A 27,595-nucleotide genomic window follows, 5' to 3' on the forward strand; every position below is an offset into this window, starting at 1 on the left:
GAGACATCTAAGTAATTTGCCCCAGGCCTTCTAGCCAAAAGGAGGGAGGATCAAAATTTAAATGTGAATGTTCTGATTCCAAATTCTGTGATTTTCATTATTCACACTTGACCCTAGCAAACCCCGCTGGCCTGAGTCTATTTATAACAAAGAGGCTGCCTGACATTGCCTGGTTCATCAAATCTCTAGACTGCTCCTTTTCTACAAAGAGCATTTATAAAAGCCCATTACACATACACCAACATTATATTTAACGTTATACTTAAAGGTAAGGAAGGGTGAATGTCTTCTCCATAAGATTGGGAACAAGGCAAAGATGTCCCCTCTCCATATTCAACATAGCACTGGAAGTACCAGCTCATGCAACAAAGCAAGACAGGAAATCAAAAGCATACAGAAGAAAAAGGAAAAAATAAAATTGTCACTATTTGCAGATGACACGATTGTAACACAGAAAGTCCCAAGGCATCTATTAAAAAACAAAACAAAACAAAAAAACCTTGTAGAACTAATAAATGAGTTTGGCAAGTCATAAACATACAAAAAAAAAAAAATCAACAGTAATTCTGTATACTAGCAATGAAAATGTGGACTGAATTAGAAAGATAATACCATTTAAAATCATTCAAAATGAAATATATGGGTGTAAATCTAACAAAACATGTGCAGGACTTGCATGTTGAAAACTATAAAACATTGATTAAATAAATAAAAGATCTAAATAAACAGATACACTATGATTATGGATAGGAAGACTCAACATGGTAAATATATCAATTTCCCCAAATTGACATATAGGTTTGATGCAATTCCTATAAAAATCCCAGCAAGATTTTTTTGTAGATATACACAAAATTATTCTAAAATGTACACGTAAAAGCAAAGGAACTAGAATAGCTAAAATTATATATATATGTGTGTGTGTGTGTGTGCATATATATATATATATATATATATATAGACAGACTTCTCTCTCTTGTTGCAGGCAGGAGTGCAGTGTCACAATCTCAGCTCACTGCAACCTCTATCTCTTGGGTTCAAGCAATTCTCCTCCCTCAGGCTCCCTGGGGTAGCTGGGATTACAGGCATGCACCACCAAGCCCGGCTAAGTTTTTTGTATTTTTAGTAGAGACGGAGTTTCACCATGTTGGCTAGGCTGGCCTCGAATTCCTGACCTCAGGTGCTCCACCCGCCTCGGCCTCCCAAAGTGCTGGGATTACAGGTGTGAGCAATCACGCCTGGCCTAAAATAATTTTTAAAAAAGAACCATAAAGTGGGAGAAACCAGTCCACCCAATTTCAAGATGCAGTATATTGCTATAGCATTCAAGACTGTGTGGTGTTGGCAGAGGGACAGACAAGTGAATCAATGGAACAAAATTGTGAACCCAGAAGTAGACACACATAAATATGCACGACTGATTATTGACAAAGGCACAAAAGCAATTCAGTGGAGGAAGAATAAGCTTTTCAACCAATGGTGCAGGATCAACTGGGCTTCCACAGGCAAAAAAGAAAAAAGAAAAAGAACCTGGACATTTAAGTCTCATACTTTATATAATAAAAATCAACTCAAAATGGATAATGAACTTAAAGGTAAAACACAAGACTGTAAAACTTTTGGAAAAAACATGTAAGAAAATCTAAAATCTAGGGCTAGTCAAAGAGTTTTTACATTTGACATCAAAAGCAGAATCCTTAAAATGAGAACTTGATAAACTGGACTTCATTAAAATTAAAAACTTTTGCTCTCTGAAAGACCTTACTGAGAGGATGAAAACACAAGCTCAAAGACTAGGAGTCAATATTTGAAAACTTTTGCAAACTAGTCCTTTGACAAAGGATTAGTATCTGGAATATATAAAGAACTTTGAAAACTCAATAGTAAAAAAAAAATCAAATCAGAAAATATGTAATAGACTTGAAGAGACATTTCACCAAAGAGGATATACAGATGGCAAGGCAAATAAACACACGAAAAGATCTTCGAAACCACTAGCCACTAGGGAAAAGCAAATTAAAACCACAGTATCACTACGCACCTATCAGGATGGCTAAAATAAGAAACAGTCACAACACATGGTGGCAAGAGTGTGGAGAAGCTGGATCATTCATATGCTTATAAACAAGGAAATAGGGTTAGAGAGGGTAGGTGGCTTGCCCAAGCTTATAGAACCAGTACATTTAATAAGTAGGCTTTAAACTGGGATTCACTTGGTTAGTTGGAACGTGCTACACGAAAGTGTGTGTGTTTAAATATTATTATTTGCTGCTGCTTTTAAGTACATATACTTATTATAAAAGATTCAAATATTATGGACAGACAAAATGTGAGATTTTTCTATCCAGCTCCACCCTAACTCTTTTCTCCATACTCTAGTTAATACTTGGTATTCTTTGCCAATATGGTTTTTTTACTTTGTAGGCCTTTAATGATGAAGTAAAGCTTATTTTTATATTTATTGACCATTTGTATTTCCTTTAGTACCTCTTCATGAGCTCTGCCCATTTTCCTATTCAATTCTCTTTTTCTTATCAATTTAATAAAACCCGGCCAGGTGTGGTGGCTTATGCCTCTAATCTTAACACTTGGGGAGGCCAAAGTGGGAGGACTGCCCAAGCCCAGGAGTTCAAGACTAACCTGGGCAACATGGAGCGACCCCCATCTCTACAAAAAAATTTTTAAAAAGCCAGGGATGGTGGCACACACCTGTGGTCCCAGCTACTCCAGAGCTGAAGTGGGAGGATCACCTGAGCCCAGGGGATTGAGGCTGCACGCAGTGAGCTGTGTTAGCACCACTGCACACTAGCCTGGGAAACAGAGTGAGACCCTGTCTTTAAAAAAAAAAAAAAAAAAAAATCTATTAAACTCTTTGTATATAAGGAAAATAGGCCCTGTGTCACATATGTTGCTAATAATTTTCTCACTTCCTTTGCATCTGTTTATAGAAATTTTGACAAATACAATTTTATGTTTTAATGCCATCAAATTTGTTAATGTTTTATAGGAGGATTTTGAGGTTTTGGTTTTTACATGAACGGGTATATATCATTTCCTTCGATATAGCAAACTCTATGGCTCCCTCTCTTTCCACAAACAGACTAACATAAGCATTCTATTCAGACCATAAGAATGAAGCCATGATAGAACGCTCAATGTTTTTTAAGGGAGTCTACCAGTTATTTTAGAATCTCAATTTAGGAATTTAAGAGAGTCTACTAGTTATTTTAAAATGTCAATTTAGGAACATCTCCTAGATCAGGAAACACACTGAACATAAGTATTCAAATACAGAGGAAAGAATACATGTGCATGACTCAGAGAAATGAAAAAAAAAAAGAAAGAAAAATGGAACAAGTTGCATGTTCAAAATTCACAAGGGGGAAAATTCACACAGATCAACTTGAAAAAAGTTTTATTTTGGAGACCAAAAAACCTTTCTCAAAAAGAAAACCAAAACCAAAACCCCTAGACTGTTCCATATGTGAACTGCCTGAGGAAATGGGGCAAAAGGGTAGAGAAGGTACTATGGGCTACACTCTGGCCCCTGCCCAGCGACAGTACTGGCTTTTCTTAAATCTTTCTTTCTTCTTTTCTCATCACAGCCTCCCTTCATACTCATTTCCATGAGGCTTAACTGGCCCAAAATACACCAGCTAGGGCCCTGGTATCCTCGTGGACGGCTTGGCTGAGGCCGCCCCTCTTTTGTGGGAATGGCTGCCTGCTCTTCCCACCTCCAAGCCAGCTCCCGCCCTACTCTGCTCACCAAGGTCACCAAGGACCTTGTTCCCCAGCCTCAGGGACTCAGTGGCTTACTCAGCCTCTTGGCGGCATTTTGTATTCTTCCTCCCGCTTTGATAAATCTTTGGTCTCTGGTTTTCAGGCTACTGCTCTCTGGTTTTCGACTCACCACAGGCTGTTCTATTTTAATCTCCATCCAGGGTTCCTCTTGTTGGTCTCCTCTGCGCCTGGTCCCCAGCCCACTCCTCATTCTGCAGCCTCTCTTTGGTGATCTCTTTCACTTCTCCTTGGCTGTTCCCCAGGAACCTTAAACTTGATTTAGGTAAAACTCAACTCACTTCCTCCCTGTCCTCTCACTGCCATTTACCCAAAAAGACAATAAAAACCAGGTACACAAATCTGCTCCTTCTATATTCCCTGGCTTAGTGCAGGGTCCCATTTCCACCCTCTGACCAAGCCAGAAATCTCAACTCATCCTCAGGCGTCCCCATTCTCTTACTCCTCACATCAGCCCCCAACTGCCATTAATTGAAACTCTTTACTTTCCTGCCACACCTTAACCTCATCTCCCAACTCATCTCTCCATCTCCAGTTCTGGCCTCCTTCATGCATCCACCACACAATAGCCAGAATGACCTTTCGAAAGGGCAAACCTGATGTCACTTGCTTAAAATTCTTCTGTGGGTCGGGCACAGTGGCTTACGCCTGTAATTCCAGCACTTTGGGAGGCTGAGGTGGGCAGATCACCTGAGATCAGGAGTTTGAGACCAGCCTGGCCAACATGGTGAAACCCCGTCTCTACAAAAAATATAAAAATTAGCCTGGCATGGTGGCGAGTGCCTGTAATCCCAGCTACTCGAGAGGCTGAGGCAGGAGAATCGCTTAACCCTGGGAAGTGGAGGTTGCAGTGAGCTGAGATCATGCCACTGTACTCTAGCCTGGGTGACAGAGTGAGACTCCATCTTAAAAATAAATAAATAAATAAATAAATGAAATCCTCCTGTGGTTCCTTACTGCCATTAGGATAAAATCCCAGTGCCGCTGCACCTCTTCCAGAGTCCTGCACCATCTAACAGTTGCTTACTCTGCATCCCATACTCTGGTGCAAATCTAAACTAATGCTTTCTAGGCTTTCTGATTTCACAGACGTACTAAAAACAACAAACCTTCAGACTAAGGTCTAACATTGCTCCCCCTTTATTTTGCCAGCAAAGACATGAAACATTCACAAACCTGGTAGGCTTTTACACATAAATACATAGAAATGACACAATGTCAGTATCATCCTCCCAGAGGAAGGACAGGTGGCACTATATTCAATGCAGTCATACCTTGCTTAACAAGAGATACGTTCTGAGAAATGCATCGTCAGGCAATTTTGTCATTGTGTGAACATCATAAAGGTACTTCCACAAACCTAGTTGGTATAGCCTACTACACAGGCCTAGGCTATATGGCAATCTATTGCTCCTAGGTTACAAACCTGGACAGCATGTTACCGTACTGTAGGCAATTGTAACACAATGTAAGTATTTGTGTATTGAAACAGTTAAACACAAAAAACTTACGTAAATATATGGTGTTATAGTCCTATGGGACCATTGTTGTATACGGGATCTTTCATTGAAATTTATTATAGGTACATGACTATGTATGAAAATATATTTTTCTTTTCTTTATCTTTTTTTGTGAGATGGAGTTTCGTTCTCACAGGCTGGCATGCAATGGTGCAATCTTGGCTCACTACAACCTCCGCCTCCCGGGTTCAAGCAATTCTCCTGCCTCAGCCTCTAGAGTAGCTGGGATTACGGGCATGCGCCACCACACCCAGCTAATTTTGTATTTTTAGTAGAGCTGGGGTTTCTCCATGTTGGTCAGGCTGGTCTCGAACTCCCAACCTCTGATGATCCACCTGCCTCGGCCTCTTTTTTTTTTTTTTGAGACAGAGTTTCGCTCTTGTTGCCCAGGCTAGAGTGAAATGGCGTGCATTCTCGGCTCACTGCAACCTCCACCTACCGGCTTAATATTTTTCTAATGCAAACAAATTACAACATAAAATGTTACTTAAATACATTAAATTGTATCTAATTTTTTTTTTTTTAAGATGAAGTCTTGCTCTGTTGCCCAGGCTGGAGTGCAGTGGTGTGATATTGGCTCACTTCAACTTCCGCCTCCTGGGTTCAAGCAATTCTCTGCCTCAGTCTCTCGATTATAGGCGCCGACCACCACGCCTGGCTAATTTTTGTACTTTTGGTAGAGACGGGGTTTCATCATGTTGGCAAGGCTGGTCTTGAACTCCTGACTTTGTGATCCACCCGCCTCGGCCTCCCAAAGTGCTGGGATTACAGGCATAAGCCATCACACCAAGCCTGTATCTAATTTTTTATATGGGGTCTTGCTATGTCGCTCAGGCTGGTCTTGAACTCCTGGGTTCAAGTGATCCTCCTGCCTCAGCCTCCTGAGTAGCTGGGACTAGAAATGCATGTCACATTGCCCAGCTAATTATTTTCTTGATACGCGATTCTCAGTTTGGTGATCTCTACGAATGGATCATCAAGGGTCCAGCTTGTTTTGAAATACAAGCATTACTAAAAATTCAGTTTCATTTGAATATATTGATAATAGAGACAAAATGAGGTTATTTCACTTACTTTGGGACTTCTGGATAAGCTAAGCTAAGCTAAGGAATGGCAGTTTCGTCTCCCAGAAGGTCCTGAACACCCTGGTGATGACTTGGCTCCTGACAGCGTACAATACTTACTGCTCAAAGGCTTCACTCTCAAGGCTGGGCAGCTTGGCAGCCTGAGCTCTAAAGGGTTAGGGGAGAGGGGTCGCATCTGTACACAGGCTTCGAACCTCTGCTCTAGGATTTTGAATATGCTGCTTTCAGAAGAACATGAGACAGACAGACAGACACACTCACTCTCACACACACACACACACACACACACCCCTGCCCCTCATGTTCTTGCCCGGGTGCATCTGTAAACAAGCCAGTTTATACACATTGCCTGATGCTTCTGGAAACTGGCAACAAATCTTCCTTATCATTTACTATTTTATCCCAGTGCCTTGCATATGGCCTAGGGTTTAGTATTTGTTAAGTAAATTAATAAGCAGATGCTCCAGGAGGAGAAGAGTGCTGAGTTCCAGTCAAGGCTCTGCCTCTCACCAGCTGGGTGACTAGGGGTAGAAGTTGAGTTTCTAGTTATCCTAGATTGACCTAAAAAATTCTCATCAATTTAACACCTGCTATGTTTTGGAATAATTTTTCAATTTAAAAATAGTATCTTGTGTTTCTTCATGCTAATAATTAATTTCTGAATAGTGCTTTATAATTCACAATAACCCTGAAGGGTAAAGAGTTAGAGAATAAGGAGGATGGAGACAGACATCATGTTAATGATTTTGGTCCATATCTTAAAAGCAATGGAAAGCCACCCAAGGGGATTTTAAGCAGGATGACTTGATAAGATCTCTACAACATACAGACTGCAGAACTAATCAAACTGGGGAGGAGGGGATAACAAGCGGGCAAGTGAAGATCTGCTGGACAATGGTCTAGAGGGGACAACTGCCAGTGGTCTACAAAAAAGATAACGGACTCAGGTGGTACTGAGGAAGATGGAGGAAATTGGCAGGAGTTAAAAGATATTTAGAAGACAAAACAAAAAAAACAGACCTGGTTGATGAGTCAGATGAAGGAGAATGGAGCAGATCAAAGTGTCCAGGAAGACTTCCTAGACTTCTTATCTGTATAACTGGATAGATCTTGGTGCTTCCAACAGGAGGGAACACAGGGCAAATACCCAGTTTGGTGGGAAGGGCAAGAAGTTAGGTTCACACATGTTGGGTTTGAGATACTTTTGAGATAAGCAAGTGGAGATGCAGAGTATACGTTGGTTACACTGGTCTGGAGCTTGGAAGTCCTGACTGTGATTTGTCTGAGTCTTCAGAAAAGCCATGTCCTTCAATCACTACACTGTAGTTGAGAGAGGTTACAATTGTCAACAAATAGAGTCAGGATTGAACTCTGGTCTTCTGGGCATACAGTTCATGTTGTCTCCACTCTACTACCTTGCTCTACAGAGCATTCCTAAAAGTTCTTCCTGATCCCAGTCGCAAAGGCCCGAAAATCAAGACATGAAACTGAAGACCTATGTAAAATCCCCAACCATTTAACACTGTAAATGAACTTAAGACAAAACCCAACTAAATAAAAAACAAGTCATTTGTCTTTTCTAAATTAGAATAGTAAGCTGAAAGGAACTGAAGAAAAGTAGCACTGGAGAGAGGAGGCAGTGCCTATAAATGGGTTTTCATGGAATGCCTTCTTTCTGTATATGTATGTGTACAAAGTTTTTACTTTCCTTAACTAAATTCAGAGACTATAAGACATACTCATGTTGAAAAAATAAAAAACATTTCCTAAAGCCAAATACAAATGACCTTTTAGATTATTTAATGCTTTGGTTTTCATTGTCACCACTGTCTCCTACTTGATAATGGGACACTGACCACCTAGCTGTCACTTGCTTTCAGCTTCCATCACAGAGCACATGTGGGCTGATCCGTAAGCAAGTCACTCATCCTTTTGGAGGTGCAGAAGAATGGGGCACGTACAATTACGTTATATTTTGACAACCTAAGTTCCTCCTTCATTTTCAGTATAAGAATAGGACACCAAAACAGCTTTCGGAAATTGTTGATTCCGTTTTTAAAGATAATAGCTGTTCTAAGACACTAAACACTACTTACACTACCCGTTTCAAGGGCACTAAAAGGGTCCTCTGAAGTCCTTGATTTTATTTAAGTGAAGCATAAATGAATATTGTAATGCAAAGGACAATCAGTAAGAGTAGAAGTATTACCCAAAAGTAAGACTGATTCTTTCAAGTAGTTTAGACCATTTACCAGGATGAAAAGCTGCTTTTTCAATTACTATTATTAATAATTAATATTGGAGGGCCCATGAAGTAAACCTGAATGAGGCTGGTCATTCAAATTTTAATATATTTTAAAACTGTATTTTGAAGGTAGAAAATGCATCTTATTTAGTTGTGATAATGGATTGGCATTTTTTTCTTAACATTTCCTTAGTCAACCTTCTTCCACAGTAATTAGAAAAGAGAGGGGCATAAACTAACAGCATTTATTTTCATGTTAAAAAGCACTGGATTTGTAAAATACTACTGTTTTCAATTATATTTTCCCTATGTTTACACTTAGTTTTTAGTTTCCAAATGTAAGTTGGGGTCATAAGGAGGCAATTCAGGGACATCTTAGGTGTCAAACAGAAGTAGATCAGAGATTTATGGCTAATAGAGAGTTCGTATTAAAGTAATAATTCTAAAGACATTATGCTACAATCAACCTGAAGGAAACTTACAAATGATTACACACAGCAAAATTAAAAAACTAATCTGGGCTGGGGACAGTGGCTCACCCCTGTAATCCCAGCACTTTGAAAGGCCAAGGTGGGCAGATCACTTGAGCCCCGGAGACCAGCCTGCACAACATGACAAGACCCTGTCTCTATAAAAAGAAAATTAGCTGAATGTGGTGGCATGTGCCCATGGTCCCAGCTACTAGGGTGCTGAGGTGGGAAGACTGCTTGAGCCAGGAAGGTTGAGGCTGCTGTGAGCCGTGGTCGTGCCACTGCACTCTAACCTGGATGAAGGAGTAAGACCCTGTCTCAAAACAACAACAACAAAAAAACTAATCTGCTTCTAATAATCCACCAGAACAGAGATTGCCTTCATTTTTTATATAACATAAGATGATTTGTAAAATTAATCTGAAGAAAATATAATCACCTAATTGTGTAGTTCAGGGTATATAACACAGTTTCAAATGTGTTTAACTCAAAGTCTTAATAACATATTTCAATATTTTAGAGCAGGCTTCTCAAACTTTTTGGTGTTGGGATCCCTTAATGGTCTTAAAAATTATTAAGAAAATCAATTATATGTTTATATGGGTTTTAACTATTGACATTTACCATATTAGAAATTAAAATGGTGAAATTTTAGAAACATTTAATTCAATTAAAAACAACAATAAACCCATTACATGTTAAAGTACAGAACATTTTTATGAAAAAATAATTGTATTTTCTAAAACAACAAAGTGGTGTCTTTTTATATTTTTGCAATTCTCTTTAACAGAAGACAACCGGATTTTGCCCTCAATTAACTGTTTTGGTTGAGTAGTGAAGAAAATCCAGCCTCACCCACCTATGTAGTTGGAAAAAGGAGTATTTTAATAGCCTTTTCAGGTAATAGTCTTCTTTTATATTATACCAAAACTTGACAAGTGGTACTTTCTTAAAAGTTGGTTGTGTAATATGAAACTACATAACTGAATTAACTTTTCCTACTCTATTATAGTAACATTCATTGGTCTATCCACTTTCAATGGATCATTTACCCATTCATGATTTTTAACATCATCCGTTGATCATTTGGAAAACATTGGCTCACTGAATTAAGCAGATCTTCTCAGTGTCAACACTGAGAAGACATTTTGTCAACACGGTGGAAAACGCCGTAACAACTTAGTATTACTATGACAATAGTTTTGACTTCATTGAACCCTGAAAGGATCCTGGGGCTTCAAAAGGATCTTCAGATCACACTTAGACAAGTGCCCTTCAGAATCACTTTGGGACCCAGAGAACCTAAATGACTCTCCCGGGGCAGGAGAACATGTACACTTTGAAATCATTCCAGATTAGAGGATTCTGACGCTTACCCTGCTTGGTGCAGAATTTAGCGAGTGCGCCCTATTTAAGAGAATAGTGCAGCCGGGAACGGTGGCTCACGCCTGTAATCCCAGCGCTTTGGGAGGCTGAGGCGGGTGGATCACGAGGTCAGAAGATCGAGACCATCCTGGCTAACACAGTGAAACCCTGGCTAACACAGTGAAACTCGTCTCTACTAAAAATACTAAAAAATTAGCCAGGCATTGTGGCAGGCGCCTGTAGTCCCAGCTACTTGGGAGGCTGAGGCTGGAGAATGGCGTGAATCCGGAAGGCGGAGCTTCCAGTGAGCCAGTGAGCCGAGATCGCGCCACTGCACTCCCGCCTGGGGACAGAGTGAGACTCTGTCTCAAAAAAAAAAAAAAAAACAAAAAAAAAACAAAAAAACTTACAAAAGTAAAATATCTTACACTAAAATATCTTACAAAAGTAAAAATGTAGTTTCCCTTAGTACTTAGCCAGATACATAAAAGTGTTTTTCAAATTCCTATCTTTGAACACTGAACTTTCTTAAAGTGACACTCAAAGGCATGTGATGCATACCTCAAGCATGTGAACTGGGGGTTATGAGTTTGAGCATAAATACGAGCCACCAAGTTGGCTTCTAAAATGGATCTATATGTCTTGTGCTGCCAACTCCTTGTAAGGTTCTGTGACTACTGATTCCATATCTTAATGGCTCTATCAGCATTGTAAAAATACTGAATCTTATTTACTATCAATTCAAAGTAATATTTTAATTGTTTAACAGTTTAATTTGCTAGTTCAAATTATAACCCACTTGAGCATAAAGAAGATTTTAGAAATACTCTTGGTCTAATGCTTAGAACGCTTCCATTTTTTTTGTCTTCAGGGAAATAAAAACGTTCAATTCCCTTTTAGGTTTTCAGGGTCATGTTCAGAGAGCCAAAGAGCATACGAAAATAGAAAAAGTGATGATAAATGACCTTTGTCAGGTGCATTTGGCATTTTATGGTAAAAAAAATTACCAGTAAACCAGTTGTTTCAATCTTCCTTTCCTGTGCAGACTGGTGCCACGGGGCTTGCCCAGCTTTTCCAAGTTCCTACAGGGAAAGGTGAGTGGGGCTACAGATGAAGCACCAAGAAACAGTAACAGCTGGCAGGACAGTCCCCATCTCTAAAGCTGCTGATCCCAGGCCGATGCTACAGATGAGCTTTAGGTATTTCCTTCTCTATTTTGGTAAGTCTCAAATTGAGGAAAGCACATCCACTTACTCAGGGGCATGCTGTGGGTACTTGAAATCACAAAATTATAAGGTACATCTCTTTATGGGGTTGGGGTGAATACATTTTCTTTTCTAATAGAGATGGGGGGTCTATGTTACCCAGGTTGGTCTTGAACTCTTGGCTTCAAGCAATCCTCCAGCCTTGGCCTCCCAAAGTGCTGGGATTATAGGAATGAGCCACTTTGCTTGGCCATGAACACATTTTTCTATTATTTTATATTGTCTTACAAAAGTGCAGAGTTTGGAGGTTACTATAAAGTTCATACTAAAGTTTAAGACAAAAAAGCAGGTGTCACCGTGGCAGCTTTTATTTTATAACTAAAAACATGATTATGTTTATTCTCTGCTGCTAGGTTGCTGAGCATCAACGTATTTACATCCCCTTTGAAGAGAAGCTTTAAAACTGGCAAGTATGCAGGTGGACTGTATGACACAGTTTTAGGGGTGTAGACTACACTCCACTGTAGACTACTCCACTGTTGACTCTCAGTGGCACTGGCATATCACTTCTTGCACTTATGATGGCTTCAATTACTGGCCAATTCTTTGTTTAGCAAATAAACTACAAGTTTATTAAATGAGAAATGCCCAGTTTAAAAGGACGTCCTATTAGTGGTAAATTACTATGCTCTTAAAAATTGCCTTCTTGTCCAGGAGCGGTGGTTCACCCCTGTAATCCCAGCACTTTGGGAGGCCGAGGCGGGAGGATTGCTTGAGCCCAGGAGTTCAAGACCGCCTTGGGCAACATGGCGAGACCCCTGTCTCTTATTAAAAAGAAGAAAGAAATAAAGAAAAAAATGACCTTTTAACAGTTTGAAAACATCCTGGATGCACACCAAGATCATTCAGAATGCAGTGGAATTTACCTTACCAATTTAATTTTGGTTTGTGATAAATTAGACAAATGAGAATTAAAATGGCATAATCCCCAATTCCGTATTAAACTTTCAGGGTACTCCCACACTAAAACGCTAGTGGTGTGTACAACTAGCCCTGGCGCTCCAGCGGGGGTCGGCATAGATTTACATTAGCAAGGACACGGCAGCACGTTTAAGTAATCCCAGAGCCTCCCCCCTCCCCGGAGTTCTGATAATTCTGACCTTCTTTATGCTTTTACGCTTTATTTTACTAAAACAATACCGTGAGAAAATGAATAGAATCGATGCTCACAAACTCAGTGGGCCCATTGTATGATGAAAGAGCTAATGAACAATGCAGCTGGGGGAGGCGGGGAGCGAGAGCCGGGTTATATCCCCAAGGCATAATTAGGAGTTCACGTATTCGGGTGGAAGTTCCTGCAGTAAAAGGCGTAGCTGCAGCTTCTCCTGGCCCAGGCACTCGCCTACTCTGCTACCCTCGCTTCTTTATTGCCTCTTTTACTACCAGCTAAAAGCGGCAAAACCTAGCTTCCTTTGCAGCTTCTGGCTAAACACTTCTTTCTTGCGGCTTTGTTTAAACAAGAACGATTTAGGGGTTTCGCTACAACGAGAAAACGACGCCGGCCCCGGGAAGCAGCCTCCTCGCCTCGGAGTCCGGTCGGGGGGTGCGGGCCGCGCGGGTCCCACGCCCCGAGGCTAAGCAGCCGAAACCACAGCGCGCTTGGGGCCAACTCGGGTTGTATCGCTGGCGCAGATCGCACGTCGGGCGGAAGCTCGAAGCCGCCGGCTCAACGCGCTCAGCACCTGGGACTGGGCCCGGCCTGCAGCCGCGGGGAGCGGGCGACAGGCGCGGCGCCACAAAAGCCGACGCGTCCCCAGCCCGCCTGAGCGCGCCGCAACAGCCACTTCGCCCCACCCGCCCCGCGGGGCGGGGGCCTGGCCAGGGGCGGGGCCGGGGGCGCGGCGCCGGGGCCCTCTGGCCCCCTCCGGTCTCGCCGGCCCCGCCCCCGGCCCCGTCCCTGTCCCCGTCCCCGAGGGGCTGAGGGGGAGGGAGGGGCGACGCACTCCGGCCGCGTTGCACGCTCGCCGCTTCTCTCAGTCCCGCGTGCGCGCGCGCGCTCGCCGCAAGTCCCGCGGAGTTTAACACAATGCCGACGCCTACGCCGTGCGCAACGCCCCGGCCGGCGCAACAGCCCCGGCGCCGGGGGCGGGGGTGGCCCAGACAGGGAGAGGGGATGAGCGCGCGCGAGAGCCGGAGACAGCGCGAGACCCGAGGAGGCCGGAAGCGCGCGTGCGCGCCCCCGCCCGCGAGCGGGAGGCGGAGCCGCAGCAGTAGCGGCAGCAGCTGTAGGAGCCGCTGCAGCTGGGAGAAGCGCCAGAGAGGCCGGGCCTGCTCCGGTCGGACCGGATCCCTCCCTTCCCCCTCCCTCCTCCCTCCCCTCCCCCAAACCCACTTCCGCAGCTCGCGGCCTTGCCGCCGAAGCAGCAGCGGCGGCAGCAGCAGGAGGCGGCGGCGAGGCGTCGGAAGGATTACGCACCTGACGGGCCCGCCTCCGAGGGCTCCAGCGCGGGACGCTCACCGGTCGCCGCCGCCCAGGGCGCACTTCGCGGTGGCGGTGGGAAGGGAGGGACCGGCCACGGGGAACGGAACGCGAATCGCCCCCCTCCCCTTCCTCCCTCCCTCCCTGCGATCCGCCGCCCGCCCTCTCGGCTTCCGTCCCCTCCCCCTCCCTCAAAACCCCGGATGGAGCCGCTGCCGACTCGCCGCCGCCTGGCTCCGGGGGATGGTTTTGTCAAGCGGCCAGAGCCCCGGCGCCAGGCGCAGCCGCCGCCGCCCCCGCGAGGCGCCCCTGCCCTCGCTTCCCAGAACCGGGTCCCCGAGTGGCCCCGGCCCTCCGCCTGCCTGCACCCGGAGCCCTGGGACGAGGGTCATTCGGCGTCTTTGTTGCCACTGCCGCTGCCGGAACCGTTTGCGAGCTCCGGTGGCCCCCGCCCCCCCCTCCGCCTTCCCGGACCCTGGGCTGGGGGTGGCACGTGGGCACCGGCCCCGGGAGGCGGAGGCGGTGCGCGCTTACCTGTCGCCGGTGCTGCTGCGGCGGGGGGTGTGGAGGAGGCGCCGTGGGCAGCCTCGGCCGTGCTGTCCTCCCCGCCGCCGCCGCCTCTGCCTCTCGCTGCTGCTGCTGCTGCTGCTGCCGCCGCGGTCGGTGTCTCCGGCGCGGCGGCGGCGGCGGCGGCGGGGCTTTTCCTGTCCGGTTACGTTAAGGTCACATGACCGAGAGAGCGGAGAGACTTGTGCAAAGAGGCTGCGAGCGGCTCCCGCCGGGGGGGAGAGGCGGCGAGAGAGCAGTGGCGGCAAGAGCCCCCTCCGCCCCCCCCAGCCGCTCCCCTCCCCCCGCCCGCCTCCGCCTCCTGCTGCTCTGCCGCCGCCGCCGCCGCCTGCAGCACTCCACTGCCGCTCCCACCCAGGCTCCGCGCTCTGCTCCAGCCAAACTTCTGCAGACCATGTGCAGCCGAGGCGAGGAAACTTCTCTCCACCTATTGGGGCTGGAGGCCTGAGTCACAAGCCCCTTGTTTACATAAAGTGTTTAGGTAGGACAAGTCCTTGAGATGCTCGGGGTAGAGATGGAGAGCCGCTGCTCGTATCCTTCTGCCGGCTTCTGCTTGAGATCTTTTGGCCGTTACCCTTGTCCCTTGACTTTCCGTGTTTGTTTTAAACCGGGGAGATACTGTAAACCAGTATCTTCCTGTCACCAATGGTAACTGAAAGTCATGCCGAAGTACAGATGCCTGTACTGTGCACAGAGGTAGAGTTGCTTCCTTTTCCTTGCAGATTAGTTGAGCGACGTAAGATGTTTCTGTTAGGGTTGAATTTGATAGTTATTTCAGCAACTGGATTTTCGTTTTTGAAGTTTTGGCCTCCCAAAAATGAAAGTCTGCAACGCATGTTTGTTAACAATTTATTCTCCTGTTAGGTTTTGGTCTTTGAGGTATGGATTCCAGTGTTGGCTATTCTGTTAGATTTAGAGGTTTGGAAAATCTTTCAACGGGGAGATCCTGAAACATGGCAGATAAGTTAGAATTTCCTGGTCATTTTTAACTTTTTAAAGTTTTGGTTGTTGCCATTTTTCTAGAATTCGTGTGTTTTTTTGGGGAAATGCAGTTTAGTTCTTTGGGGATTGGAATTTAATGATATCTTTACACATCTAGGATTTTTTGAGATTTAGAAAGGATATGGCTGCATTCTTAAGGAAGTGGAGGCAGCAGTTTCTGGGATACTCTGGTTTCAAGTCATGCTAACCTGGTTATGATGTCTAACCCATGTTGGTTTACACAGTCTGACCACCAGCCAATGCCTGGCACATAGTTTAAATCATTTAAGGCAAGCTTACCATCTTAAGACAATTTAATACATAGAAGTGTTCCTCCTAAAAATCTTCTATTTAGCAATCTTGTTATACCTGCAGGTACTGATGACTAATTCCTTCTTTGAAGACAAAATAAGCAGCTGTGTAGCTTCAGTGGCTCTCAGATGGATAATAGATTCAGTGTACACTTGCCTTGAACTTTACTGTTTTTTGATCAACTAGATAAGTGACTTTAGTGAGTAAATGTCTGCCTCCAAAACCAAATTCTGATCTTAGTATTCTACTGCACCGCTGTCACTGGAACATCAAAGTTGGCCTTCAGACTGGCATGCCTGGTTCCTTGGATTGACTTGAGTATTGAGGTCCATCTCATCTTATTAGGAAACTAAAATGATGTTGATTATTTTGTAGAGAATCATAGAGATCTGTAGGTTCTTAATTCTTTTGGACTTTCATTCTGAAATTTTTCAACCTTATGGTGTTGGTGGAGTGCTCATGTGAAGAGTGATACTGATTTAAGAAAAAATAAAAAAGTGGGCATAACTAATGCTGAACTTGATACCATTGGGCAGAAATTTGCCTATGTGTGTAGAGTAATTGGTCTTAAGTCAAAGTGACTATGCTTATTTTTGAGATCAGAGTATTTCCTAGCGCTCCACTCTATAGGTTTATAGAAAGAAACCCAAGGGTAAGCCCAGAAACTGAGTATCAGTCCTAAAGAAAGCCTATCAAGTGCATCCTATTCTCTTCAAGAGCTGCTACTCGAATTTAGGACTGGGCTGGTTTGCTGCTCATTCTCTTGAGGCACAGGCAGCCACACTTGAATTTTGCCAAGTATGCAGATAATTCCAACTTGTAGTCAGGATCATCAAGTAATAGCATTATAAAGAGAGCTATACAGACTGTATATTTTCTACAACTTGTTGAAATAGAAACATTTATATGGATACATATATCTGCAAGGGTTGAGGAGAAAACAGCCGTGGCAAGTAAGAGCTAGTTAGTGTATTTCAGGATAAGGCCAAGGGAAGCTTTCAGTTCTCTACTAAGTCTCGTTGTGGGAAAGTCACAAATGTCCCTAGTACAGTAATAAGAAAAATAAAAAGACTGAGCATGGTGGCTCACACCTGTAATCCCAGGACTTTCAGAAGGATGGCTTGAGCCCAGGAGTTGCAGATGGGCCAGGACAATATAAGGAAATCCCATGTATTAGAAAAAATGAATTAGCCAGGCATGGTGATGTGGGCCTATAATCTCAGTTTGGGAGGCTGAGGTGGCAGGATCGCTTTCAGCCCAGGAGTTCGAGGCTGCAGTGAGCCATGATCACATCACTGCACCCTAGTCTGGGCAACAGAGTGCGATCCTATCTAAAAAGGAAAAAAAAGTTAAATCACTCTTTGATTATGTGCCAATTTATTTTGGTATTTTGAGAATCTGGTAAATTAGGAATTCAGAAATAGTTTTTAACACTTTTTACTTCAAAGAAAATCACAGTGCAAGCAATCTGAGTGGATTCATCAAAAGATTGCATGAATATTCTGCAGTCTGGTGTTGCTGAAAGTTTTGATTTGTGTTCTGCTGAGACACAACCATAAAAATATGCACTTGCTTGTATTCTGAAGAGAATAGTTCCAATGAGACTTGGACAATGAGCAGAAAACTTTTTTTTTTTTTTTTTTTTTTTTTGAGATGGAGTCTCATTCTGTCGCCCAAGCTGGAGTACAGTGGCGCGATATCGGCTCACTGCAACCTCTGCCTCCTGGTTTTAAGCGATTCTCATGCCTCAGCCTCCCTAGTAGCTGGGACTACAGGTGTCCGCCACTATGCCCGGCTAATTTTTTTTTTTTTTTTTTAAAGTAGAGACAGGGTTTCGCAATGTTGGCCAGGATGGTCTCCATCTCCTGACCTTGTGATCCACCTTCCTCAGCCTCCCAAAGTGCTGGGATTACAGGTGTGAGCCATCGTGCCCAGCCCAGAAAACAATTTAATAGTGCTAGATCTCTTGTGTTTGTGAATGTGTGTGTGCTTAGGTTGAAGATGGAATTTCCTTTAACATTGATTAAAAAAAAATAATAATAATAGTAGGAAAAAATAAATGCGGTTTGAGTCCAAAGCAGCATTTTTCACTAATTTTATGAAGGAAGTCCTGTTGAGAAATTTCTTAAATTAGGAAAATGACATACTTTTACATGTTAAACATTAAACTCTAGGGCAGATAACCATGTCCTGTGTGTTGTGTATCAAGCTTAGTGTATACATCAGAAAAGATGTATTGTGAGAGTGTCTTACATTTCGTTGCTTTGGTCATAAAGTTTATAGAAAATGCTTGTTTTATAGTTGGTTGTTATTGAGACCAGAGTCCCTGAAGGAACTCCCTATGCTTTAGGGAGCTTTTTGTTTTAAACCTACTGATTAGACTTGTGGGTTTTAATGTTTTTAGCTGTAGTTATAAGAAACACATTTTAAATTGCACCTAGTATACGCATACATGTAAAACAAACACAATTTTTAGGAATTAGTACTTGTATTAAGAGTAATATACTCTACTATCTTCTATTTTTTTTTTTAAAGTTGATATTGCTGCCTTAAATTGATTTTTTTCAACCACTAACGAGTCTCAGGACCCACTATTTAAAAAATACTGGTGTATTCTCTTGCTGTTACAAATTAACCCAAAACTTAGTGGTTTAAAACAATAAACTTGTGTTTATCTCATGTAGTTTCTGTGGGTCAGGAATCTGGGAGTAGCTTAGTTAGGTGGTTCTGGGTCAGGGTTTTTCATGAGGTCCCAAGGTGGCTCTCGTTTGGCAAGTCAGCTGTGGCTGATGGTGGAAGTTCTTCATTGGACTGCTTGAGTGTCCTCACATCAGAGACTAGCTACCCCCAGAGTAGGTGACTCAAGCAAGAGCAGAGAGGAGGCCACACACTATCACTTCTGCCATATCCTATTAAAAACAAGTCACTTAAAAGTCCAGCCCAAACTCAAGGGAAGAGTATCAAAGAATTATGGACGTATTTTAATAGGTGCCACATTTATATGTTTTTCCACTTTATATTTTATGTGTTTATTTAGATATGGAGTCTTGCTCTGTCGCCCAGGCTGGAGTGCAGTGGCGTGATCGCAGCTCCCTGCAGCCTTGCCTCTGCCTCCCGAGCTCAGGTGATTGTCCTGCCTCAGCCTCCCTAGTAGCTGGGATTACGGGCGCCCACCACCACGTCCGGCTAGTTTTGTATTTTTAGTAGAGATGGGGTATCACTATGTTGGCCAGGCTGGTCTCGAACTCTCGACCTCAGGTGATCCACCTGCCTCTGCCTCCCAAAGTGCTGGGATCTCAGGCGTGAGCCACCGCCCTGGCCTGTTTTTCGATTTTAAAGATGAGTTAGGATTGAACCAAAAGCCATGCTGAAGTCAACCTGTAAGTAATTATCTTAGTTCAGTTTTTCTCTCTGAGGGCATCTAGTCACACTTCCTTCTCAATCTTCAATTTGAGGAAGCAGGCTCAAATAATTTAATTAAGCAGCCCAAGGTCATTCACTCTAGGAAAATCTCACAAATTTTCTCTGACCTTTGTCATGAATAACGTGAGCTGATAAAGATGAGAAAATTAAGAAATTACGCTGTATAACTGCCAGTCTTCCAGTTTGCAGACCTCCATATTATAATGTGCTTTAAAATACAGATAATGCTTGGTGTCTATATTCCTCATACTAGCACCCCTCCTGTTCATTTTTAGAGAAAACAGAAAATGTACTTATTAAATGATTTCAAACTACTTTGAACAGACTGTTCCAGATGCTGCCTGTATACTCACCATGAGATGTACTGTGCAAACTAATTCCAATTAGCCCATTTTGAGAACCCAGAAGGATGTTGTGACTTGATGAGAATTTAAGTGTAAAAGTGTAAAGAAGACTACACTTCTTTATGCTGTGAAATTTTCATAGAATTTTTGATCTGGAAGGATTTTGTTCTGAGACTAGTTTTAGCTTAGTGATATAAGGAATAGGATGATGTTGGTAGTGAGTGAAGGCAGGATAAATTTCTAAAGACTTCCTTAAAATTATTTTTTAATCCATTAGGCTTTTCTAAATAATAGGTTGGGATATAATAAGTTATCTTACGCCTTTGCTTCACAGAATGGGATCATGGCTACTTTTTTTTTTTTGAGATGGAGTCTTAATCCTGTTGTGCAGGCTGGAGTGTAGTGGCATGATCTTGGCTCACTGCAACCTCTACCTCCCGGGTTCAAGTGATTCTCCTTCCTCAGCCTCCCAAGTAGCTGGGATTACAGGCGCGTACCACCACACCCGACTAATTTTTGTATTTTTAGTAGAGATGGGGTTTTATCGTATTAGCCAGGCTGGTCTCGAACTCCTGACCTCAGATGATCTGCTCGCCTTGGCCTCCCAAAGTGCTGGGATTACAGGCATGAGCCACTGTGCCCGGCTGGATAATGGCTACTTAAATCATTTTTCAGTTTTCGCTTACCACTATGATTCCTGACGGTTTCTATTCTGTCCTAAAGTACTGTTTGTACGCAATTAATTTTGATTACCCTTTTTACTTGTTATTTGTCTACCTATATCTTGTATCCCTCATTCTCACTGTAAGCTCCTTGAGGGCAGGTACCTCTTTTTATGTATACTTCTGGTACTCAAATGCTTGCAGAATTGAGTTGAATTTGTAGTTAAAGGATCTAAGATGATCATTTTCCCACTCAAACTGAGTGAAAAAAGTGTTTATTGTTGCAGAAAGCATCTGGATGTAGGTATTGGATGCTGGTGGTGCATGTATGAATACTTATCTCTGCTCTTCAGGTGCTCACGGTCCATTGGGGGAGAAAAACACAGATAAACTTAGTATACAATTTATTCTATACCGCACATGTGCAGAGTGCTGTGGGTGTGTAGATAAAGTTGATACTTCAGCTGAATCCTGGAGGGTGACCAGGTGTTCAGAAGATAGACTTAGTGGCCGGGTACGGTGGCTCACGCCTGTAACCCCAGCACTTTGGGAGGCTGAGGCGGGCGGATCACCTGAGGTCAGGAGACGGAGACCATCCTGGCCAACATGGTGAAACCCCGTCTCTACTAAAATACAAAAATTAGCCTGGCGCGGTGGTGCGTGCCTGTAATCCCAGCTACTTGGGAGGCTGAGGCAGGAGAATCGCTTGAACCAGGGAGTCGGAGGGTTGCAGTGAGCGGAGATGGTGCCACTGCACTCTAGCCTGGTGACAGAGCAAGGCTCCGTATTAAAAAAAAAAAAAAAAAAAAAGGATAGACTTAGTTTTGTGACGTGCTTTGGGGGTGGTGCATTTTTTAGCTTCATTCCTTTACTATACATCTCCCTTGAATTATTTTCCTTTTATTGTTGGTGAGTTACCATCATAATTTAATAAATTGCTTCTTTCTGTGGCGTGTACATTCTTGTCACATTATTTCTCTAGAACTGTGCTGTCCAGTTCAAGTCAGTGTCACACTAGCCATGTGTGCTGAGTAGCCACCTGTAGCTAGAGGCTACCATATTTGGGTAGCTCACATAATACAGAACATTTCTATTATTGGAGAAAGTTCAGTTGGACATCACTGCTCTAGAATCATGTTTTGCTTCTCCCTATGTTCACGTTATCAATAGTGTATTGAGTTCAGAATAAGGAAACAATAGCCTCCTGATATTGTCATTGGGAGGGACAGAGTGGTTGATATTTATGAACAGAGGGGAGTGTAGTGTAGTGTTTGGTAGTGGTTGAGAATATAGCCTTTGGCATCAGATCTGGGTTGGAATTGTGGTCTGTCCCTTACACACTGTATGGTTTTGGGCATGTTACTGAACCTCTGAGCCTCAAGTGTTCCTTTTCCTCAAATAGGGTTAATAATAATTATCTCATAACATTGGGTGAATATAAAACAAAACAGGAAGGGGGCGTAGCACAGTACCTCAGTAAATGATAAAATCATTCATGTATTTTTGAAATCACTGATTAAAAAAAAACCTTAGAATTACGTAGTAAAAGTGACTTTTTTTTCAGTATAGCGTTCTGTGAATTTTAACATAGTATTTATTTGTGTAGTCACCAACACGAGAATGTAGGCCAGGTCTATCACTTTATTTTGCTGTCTTTATAGACCTGTGCTGCTTCCACCCCTAACCTCTGGCTATCACCAATCTGTTGTCCATCACTATAGTTTTACCTTTTCTAGCATGTTACATAAATGGAATTACACAGTATGTCGCCTTTGCAGACTGGCTTCTTTTACCCAGCCCGGTTGGGTTAAGAGCGATTTGTCCAAGTTGTTACATCTGTCAGTCATTGAAAACTGATCTTTAAAGATATTTTAATTTTGAATCATTATTTCCTAAATGTGAATCTGAATTCATTAACAGTTCTTCAAGTAGTGTTTGGCTCATGATTTTTGTGTTTAAAAGTAAAAAAATGGTAAAATTTATAGGGAAAAATTACTTCCACCTGATTGGTAAAAACCGTGCGTGACATTAACATGCTTTTCTTTAGGGAAGGTTCTTGTTTTTAGTAGTTGATCCATATTAAAGCTCTGTAGAGTTGCCGCAAAGTCCAGAGTTGAAAAAGGTGGCTGTTAAAGTACCAGTTTCTAAAATGTGGCCAAAGATAGCGTGACCAGTCCTGGTTTGCCCAGGACTTTGCCAGTATTAGCAGTGAAAGTCTGGCTGCTCCCAGGAAACCCCTTGGTCCCAGTCAAACCTAGAATGGGGCCAAGTGCTGTGGCTCATGCCTGTAATCCCAGCACTTTGGAAGGCTGAGGTGGCAGATCGCGAGGTCAGGAGTTCGAGAACAGCCTGGCCAATATGGTGAAACCTCGTCTCTAATAAAAATAGCCTGGCATGGTGGTGCACGCCTGTAATCCCAGCTGCTTGGGAGGCTGAGGCAGGAGAATCGCTTGAACCCAAGAGGTGGAGCTTGCAGTGAGCCAAGATTGTGACTGCACTCCAGCCTGGGTGACAGAGTGAGACTGTGTCTCAAAAAACAAAAAAACCTAGAATGGTTGGTCACCTTGTCTGAAAAGAGACAAAATCAGAGGATTCCAGTTCTATCAGGTTTCAGTAGTGAACCATCGGCCAAGTATTTCAGCTAATCCTAATTGCCGTTGGGTGCTTAGAGTCAAAATCTCTAAGGTAACCAGAACCCAAACCACATGAGGTTTTTTAGATTAAGATCAGCACCTTGATTTTAAGGTTTTGTGGCTAGAGGTTTAGATTTGATTGGAATTCCATTGTTTTTGTTAAATTGTTAAGAGTTGGCTGGGCGCGGTGGCTCACGCCTGTAATCCTAGCACTTTGGGAGGCCGAGGCGGGCGGATCACAGGGTCAGGAAATCAAGACCTTTTGTGGCTAAACACAGTGAAACCCCGTCTCTACTAAAAAATACAAAAAATTAACCGGGCGTGGTGGTGAGCGCTTGTATTCTTAGCTACTCGGGAGGCTGAGGCAGGAGAATGGCGTGAACCTGGGAGGCGGCGCTTTCAGTGAGCCTAGATCCTGCCATTGCACTCCAGCCTGGGCGACAGAGCGAGACTCCGTATCAAAAAAAAAAAAAAAAAAAAAGAGTAAGCAACTTCCCAAGCCTTGTGTGTAGAAGCTAGATTAAAAGTCAAGTTTCTACTTAACCAGAATCTCTACTGTTTTGAGTTTTAAAAATTCAACTGGTGATGTCTAAATCTGAAGTAAATTTTAAGTTCTTTAAATAGTCTGTTCCATTTTCCTGACTTTTCACATCACCTCTCTACACCTCTTGTGTAGATTTTTTTTTTTTTGAAACGCATTTTCGCTCTTGTTGCCCAGGCTGGAGAGTGCAGTGGTACCATCTCAGCTCTGCAACCTCCGCCTCCCGGGTTCAAGCAATTTTCCTCCCTCAGCCTCCCCAGTAGCTAGGATTACAGGCACATGCCACCATGCCTGGCTAACTTTGTATTTTTAGTAGAGATGGGGTTTCTCCATGTTGACCAGGCTGGTCTCGAACTCCTGACCTCAGGTGATTCTACCCGCCTCAGCCTCCCAAAGTGCTGGAATTCAGGCATGAGCCACTGCACCCAGCCTTAGCTTTCTTTATAGAGCATCTGTCTATAAGCAGATTACTTAGTTTTCCTGCTGTCTTCATTGGAATGTAAGCTTCGTGAAAGCCAGAGGCCCTATGTGTCATCTTTAGCACTGTGTCTTAGATCTTAGAGTAGCGCATCGTAATTTCTAATAAATAATTGTAGAATTGGATGAAATAAAATGAGTATGAGTCAGTTTTACAATGCTGCATGCTTCCCGGATTAACAGTCTAGGGGATGTGGAAAGGTTTTGTTGTTAAAACATTTAAAAGTCGGCCGGGCGCGGTGGCTCAAGCCTGTAATCCCAGCACTTTGGGAGGCCGAGATGGGCGGATCACGAGGTCAGGAGATCGAGACCATCCTGGCTAACACGGTGAAACCCCGTCTCTACTAAAAAATACAAAAAACTAGCCGGGCGCGGTGGCGGGCGCCTGTAGTCCCAACTACTCGGGAGGCTGAGGCAGGAGAATGGCGTGAACCCGGGAGGCGGAGCTTGCAGTGAGCTGAGATCCGGCCACTGCACTCCAGCCTGGGCGGCAGAGCGAGACTCCGTCTCAAAAAAAAAAAAAAACAAAAAACATTTAAAAGTCCACGTTTTGTTTGATATTGTTCAGAGAAGGTGAAAATGTGGTCTTTAAAAACTTTTGTTACCCGGGCGTGGTGGCTCATGCCTGTAATCCCAGCACTTTGGGAGGCTGAGGTGGGAGGATCACTTGAGGTCAGGAGTTCGAGACCAGCCTGGCCAACATGATAAAACCCTGTCTCTACTAAAAATACAAAAAATTAGCCGGGCGTGGTGGCTGGCGCCTGTAATCCCAGCACTTTGGGAGGCTGAGGTGGGAGGATCACTTGAGGTCAGGAGTTCGAGACCAGCCTGGCCAACATGATAAAACCCTGTCTCTACTAAAAATACAAAAAATTAGCCGGGCGTGGTGGCTGGCGCCTGTAATCCCAGCTACTTGGGAGGCTGAGGCAGGAGAATGGCATGAACTTGGGAGGCAGAGCTTGCAGTGAGCTGAGATGGCTCCACTGCACTCCAGCCTGGACAAAAGTGTGAGACTCCATCTCAAAAAAAAAAAAAAAGAAAAAAGAAAAAAAATTGTTTCATTAACCCTCTATGAGGGAAGGGAATTTAGAATGGTGACATTAAGACCTTCCTTTAAAATGGCAATTCAGAACCAATGGAGAGCGCTGAAAGTTAGATATTTGGATTTGGAAAAATTCCCTCTACTTCTCATCCACATCACCTTATCCCAACACATGTACTTTGTAAAGGCATAGAGCAGGGTCTGAGGAGATTGGGTTGGTGAAAGAGAGAAGTGAGTCACTTGAGATTAGTACTTAGCAAGAGTGTGCTAATGAATTATTTAAAATCTGTGTAACCTGAGTATAAACCAATACATAGACTAAGTTAGTGTTTCTCAGAGCTTAGGGAGTGTAAGAGTCTCCTGGAGAATTAGAAGAAACAGATTTCCTAGCTGTGGTCCCACATGTTCTGATTTAGTATGGTGTAGAACTCAGGAATCAGTAATACTAACGGGACAGTCTTGAGTATTTGCTGATGCAGTTGGTCTGAGGACCATACTTTGGAAAACCTGCTTTAGGTAGTAGACAGGACAGTAATTTAAAACAGGCAAATACGGCTTATTTTTAAAATGGTAGAACTAGAAAGATACTGATTTTATGTATTTAAAAAAAAAAAAAAGTCTGCTTCTGACTGCTATGGTTATCCAAGAAGGCACCCCAGAATACCTGTTGGCCACCGCTGTTTGGTATATGCAAAAATATGTCATTTAAAAAAGCCTTTTTGGGCTTGCACTGAGGAGCCAACCCGTTTTATACAGTGAAAATATTGCTTTATATTTAAATTAACCTTTCTGTTCCAGTGCAGGATTCAGTAACGTCTATTCTGTAAGTTTCAGTTATGATATTTCTTAAAGATTCAAAGATGGTTCCTGGGAATTTGATTTAGCCTCCATTTCATCTGGGAGTTAATCTCACAGCAACCCTGTGAGATAGGTTAATAATTAAACCCTCCTGTTCACACATATTTCATTAATCCTTACAGCAACCTGTGAGCTAGTTTAATAATTAAACCTACTTCACAGATGAGGAAACTGAGGCCCAAGAGGTTCAGTGATTTGCCCAAGGTTATAACAGCAAGAATTTGTGGTGAAACAATTCAAATCCAGGTTGGTCTTAATCAGTGAGCTCTCATGTGTGATAGAAATTAGATACCCCTTTGAGGATTTTGGGAGCCAGTGGTGAATCTACTTACTTTAGGCTGTAAATACTCTGTGTAATTTCTTGGTCATTTTGTTCTTAGAGAGGTGGTGATCTTAGTATTAAGTTTTTACTTTATTAAGTGAAAGTTTTTACTTACGTTACAACTAAAACAATTCTTTAAACTTTCATAACTTTAAGTTGAAGTTTTGAATCATAAGATTAGTTGAAAAAGATGTAATTGCCAGTGTATCATAAATACTGGTATTTTAAAATAAAGCTGTTTTGTTACTTAAGGAAAGCCCTTCTAATTTAGTGCATTGTAATAGTGTACTGAGCTGATGTCCACCATGATCCATGTAAACATAGGTGAACTATGCAAATGTTTTTCCTCTTGAAAATGTATTTGTGTTACATTTCTTTTACAACACTTTATGCTAATAAATGTTTATGAACCTCTTTTGATCCTTTTATTTCTTGTAAATTTTTTAATAGAACTTGAAGTATTTAATTTGCTGTAACCATAAGGCATCAAATGTTCATGTTTTTTTTCTGGACTATTTCACATTGTTACTACTAATTAGTTGACCAAAACAGCAAATTCTATACATTGATACTTGCAGTAAAATTTTACTGGAATTGTACCTCCTAAAAAAAATGGGAAAAAAATAATGGCCTCAATTAGAGGAGGGTTGCATTTAGCAAATCTTTGAAATTGTTCTCCTGTTTTTGTGGCTTTCCAAAAATGTTGACAAATAGATTTAATGTATTTAAAAGTTATTGAATATAGTGGACCAAACTATTGAGGATAGGTGAGAGATGCCTCTTGTGTAAGTGTGATAAGGAAAGATGGTAAGAACAGGATACACTGCAGATGTGTACACAGGTATGTTGATTTTATGAAAATCAGGAGGAACTTCATCTAGAAAGCAATTTTTAAAGTTTTGACAGGGTTGCTGGCCTCAAGCAGTGCTCCCACCTTGACCTCCCAAAGTGCTGGGATTACAGGCGTGAGCCACCACACCCATCCTAAAAAGCAATTCTTGAACTATTCGTGCCTGTATGCTCCTTGGAGAATTTTTGTGGGTACCCTTGGCATACAGGCAGGTACCTCAAATGGAAGACAGCTACTGAAGAAATCTCGCTGGAAGACATCAGATGTTTTATCCTAGCACTGTTAACTGCAAATGAATATGTCCATCAGATGAATATATTCTCAAGTATAATACTGTGTAGCAGTTAAGTGAGTTGCAAAACAAAAGGATATGTGTGAAAAAATAGTTGACAAGTGAGGACTATAGTGGGGCATGA

The 27,595-nt window shown here is 42.8% G+C and overlaps 2 protein-coding genes and 1 long non-coding RNA gene across 8 annotated transcripts in view; 2 read left to right on the plus strand and 1 right to left on the minus strand.

The window, feature by feature from the left end:
• The window catches only part of LOC139363331 (uncharacterized), a 16,682-nt gene extending 4,752 nt beyond the window's left edge, over positions 1-11,930 (plus strand). The window contains exons 2-3 of the long non-coding RNA XR_011623463.1: positions 9,909-10,018; positions 11,529-11,930. This is a non-coding gene — a long non-coding RNA (uncharacterized lncRNA). The remainder of the gene's footprint in view (positions 1-9,908; positions 10,019-11,528) is intronic.
• Positions 1-14,832, minus strand: part of LOC105489037 (zinc finger and BTB domain containing 2) — a 27,953-nt gene extending 13,121 nt beyond the window's left edge. The window contains exon 1 of one of the 3 annotated variants that reach the window (XM_011753609.3): positions 14,702-14,832. The gene's annotated coding sequence lies outside the window, so the exon portion shown is untranslated. Of the gene's footprint in view, positions 1-12,918; positions 13,492-14,164; positions 14,283-14,701 lie in introns of those variants that run through there. The other 2 variants (XM_011753610.3, XM_011753612.3) reach the window with 2 other exon arrangements.
• Positions 13,760-27,595, plus strand: part of LOC139363330 (serine/arginine repetitive matrix protein 1-like) — a 44,799-nt gene continuing 30,963 nt past the window's right edge. For all 4 annotated transcript variants that reach the window (XM_071096628.1, XM_071096625.1, XM_071096626.1 and 1 more), the window contains exon 1: positions 13,760-15,215. In XM_071096628.1, the coding sequence (XP_070952729.1) occupies positions 13,775-15,215 (1,441 nt within the window). In that variant the 5' untranslated portion in view covers positions 13,760-13,774. The remainder of the gene's footprint in view (positions 15,216-27,595) is intronic.

Source organism: Macaca nemestrina, chromosome 5 (assembly GCF_043159975.1).
Source record: "Macaca nemestrina isolate mMacNem1 chromosome 5, mMacNem.hap1, whole genome shotgun sequence".
Lineage (NCBI taxonomy): Eukaryota > Metazoa > Chordata > Mammalia > Primates > Cercopithecidae > Macaca > Macaca nemestrina.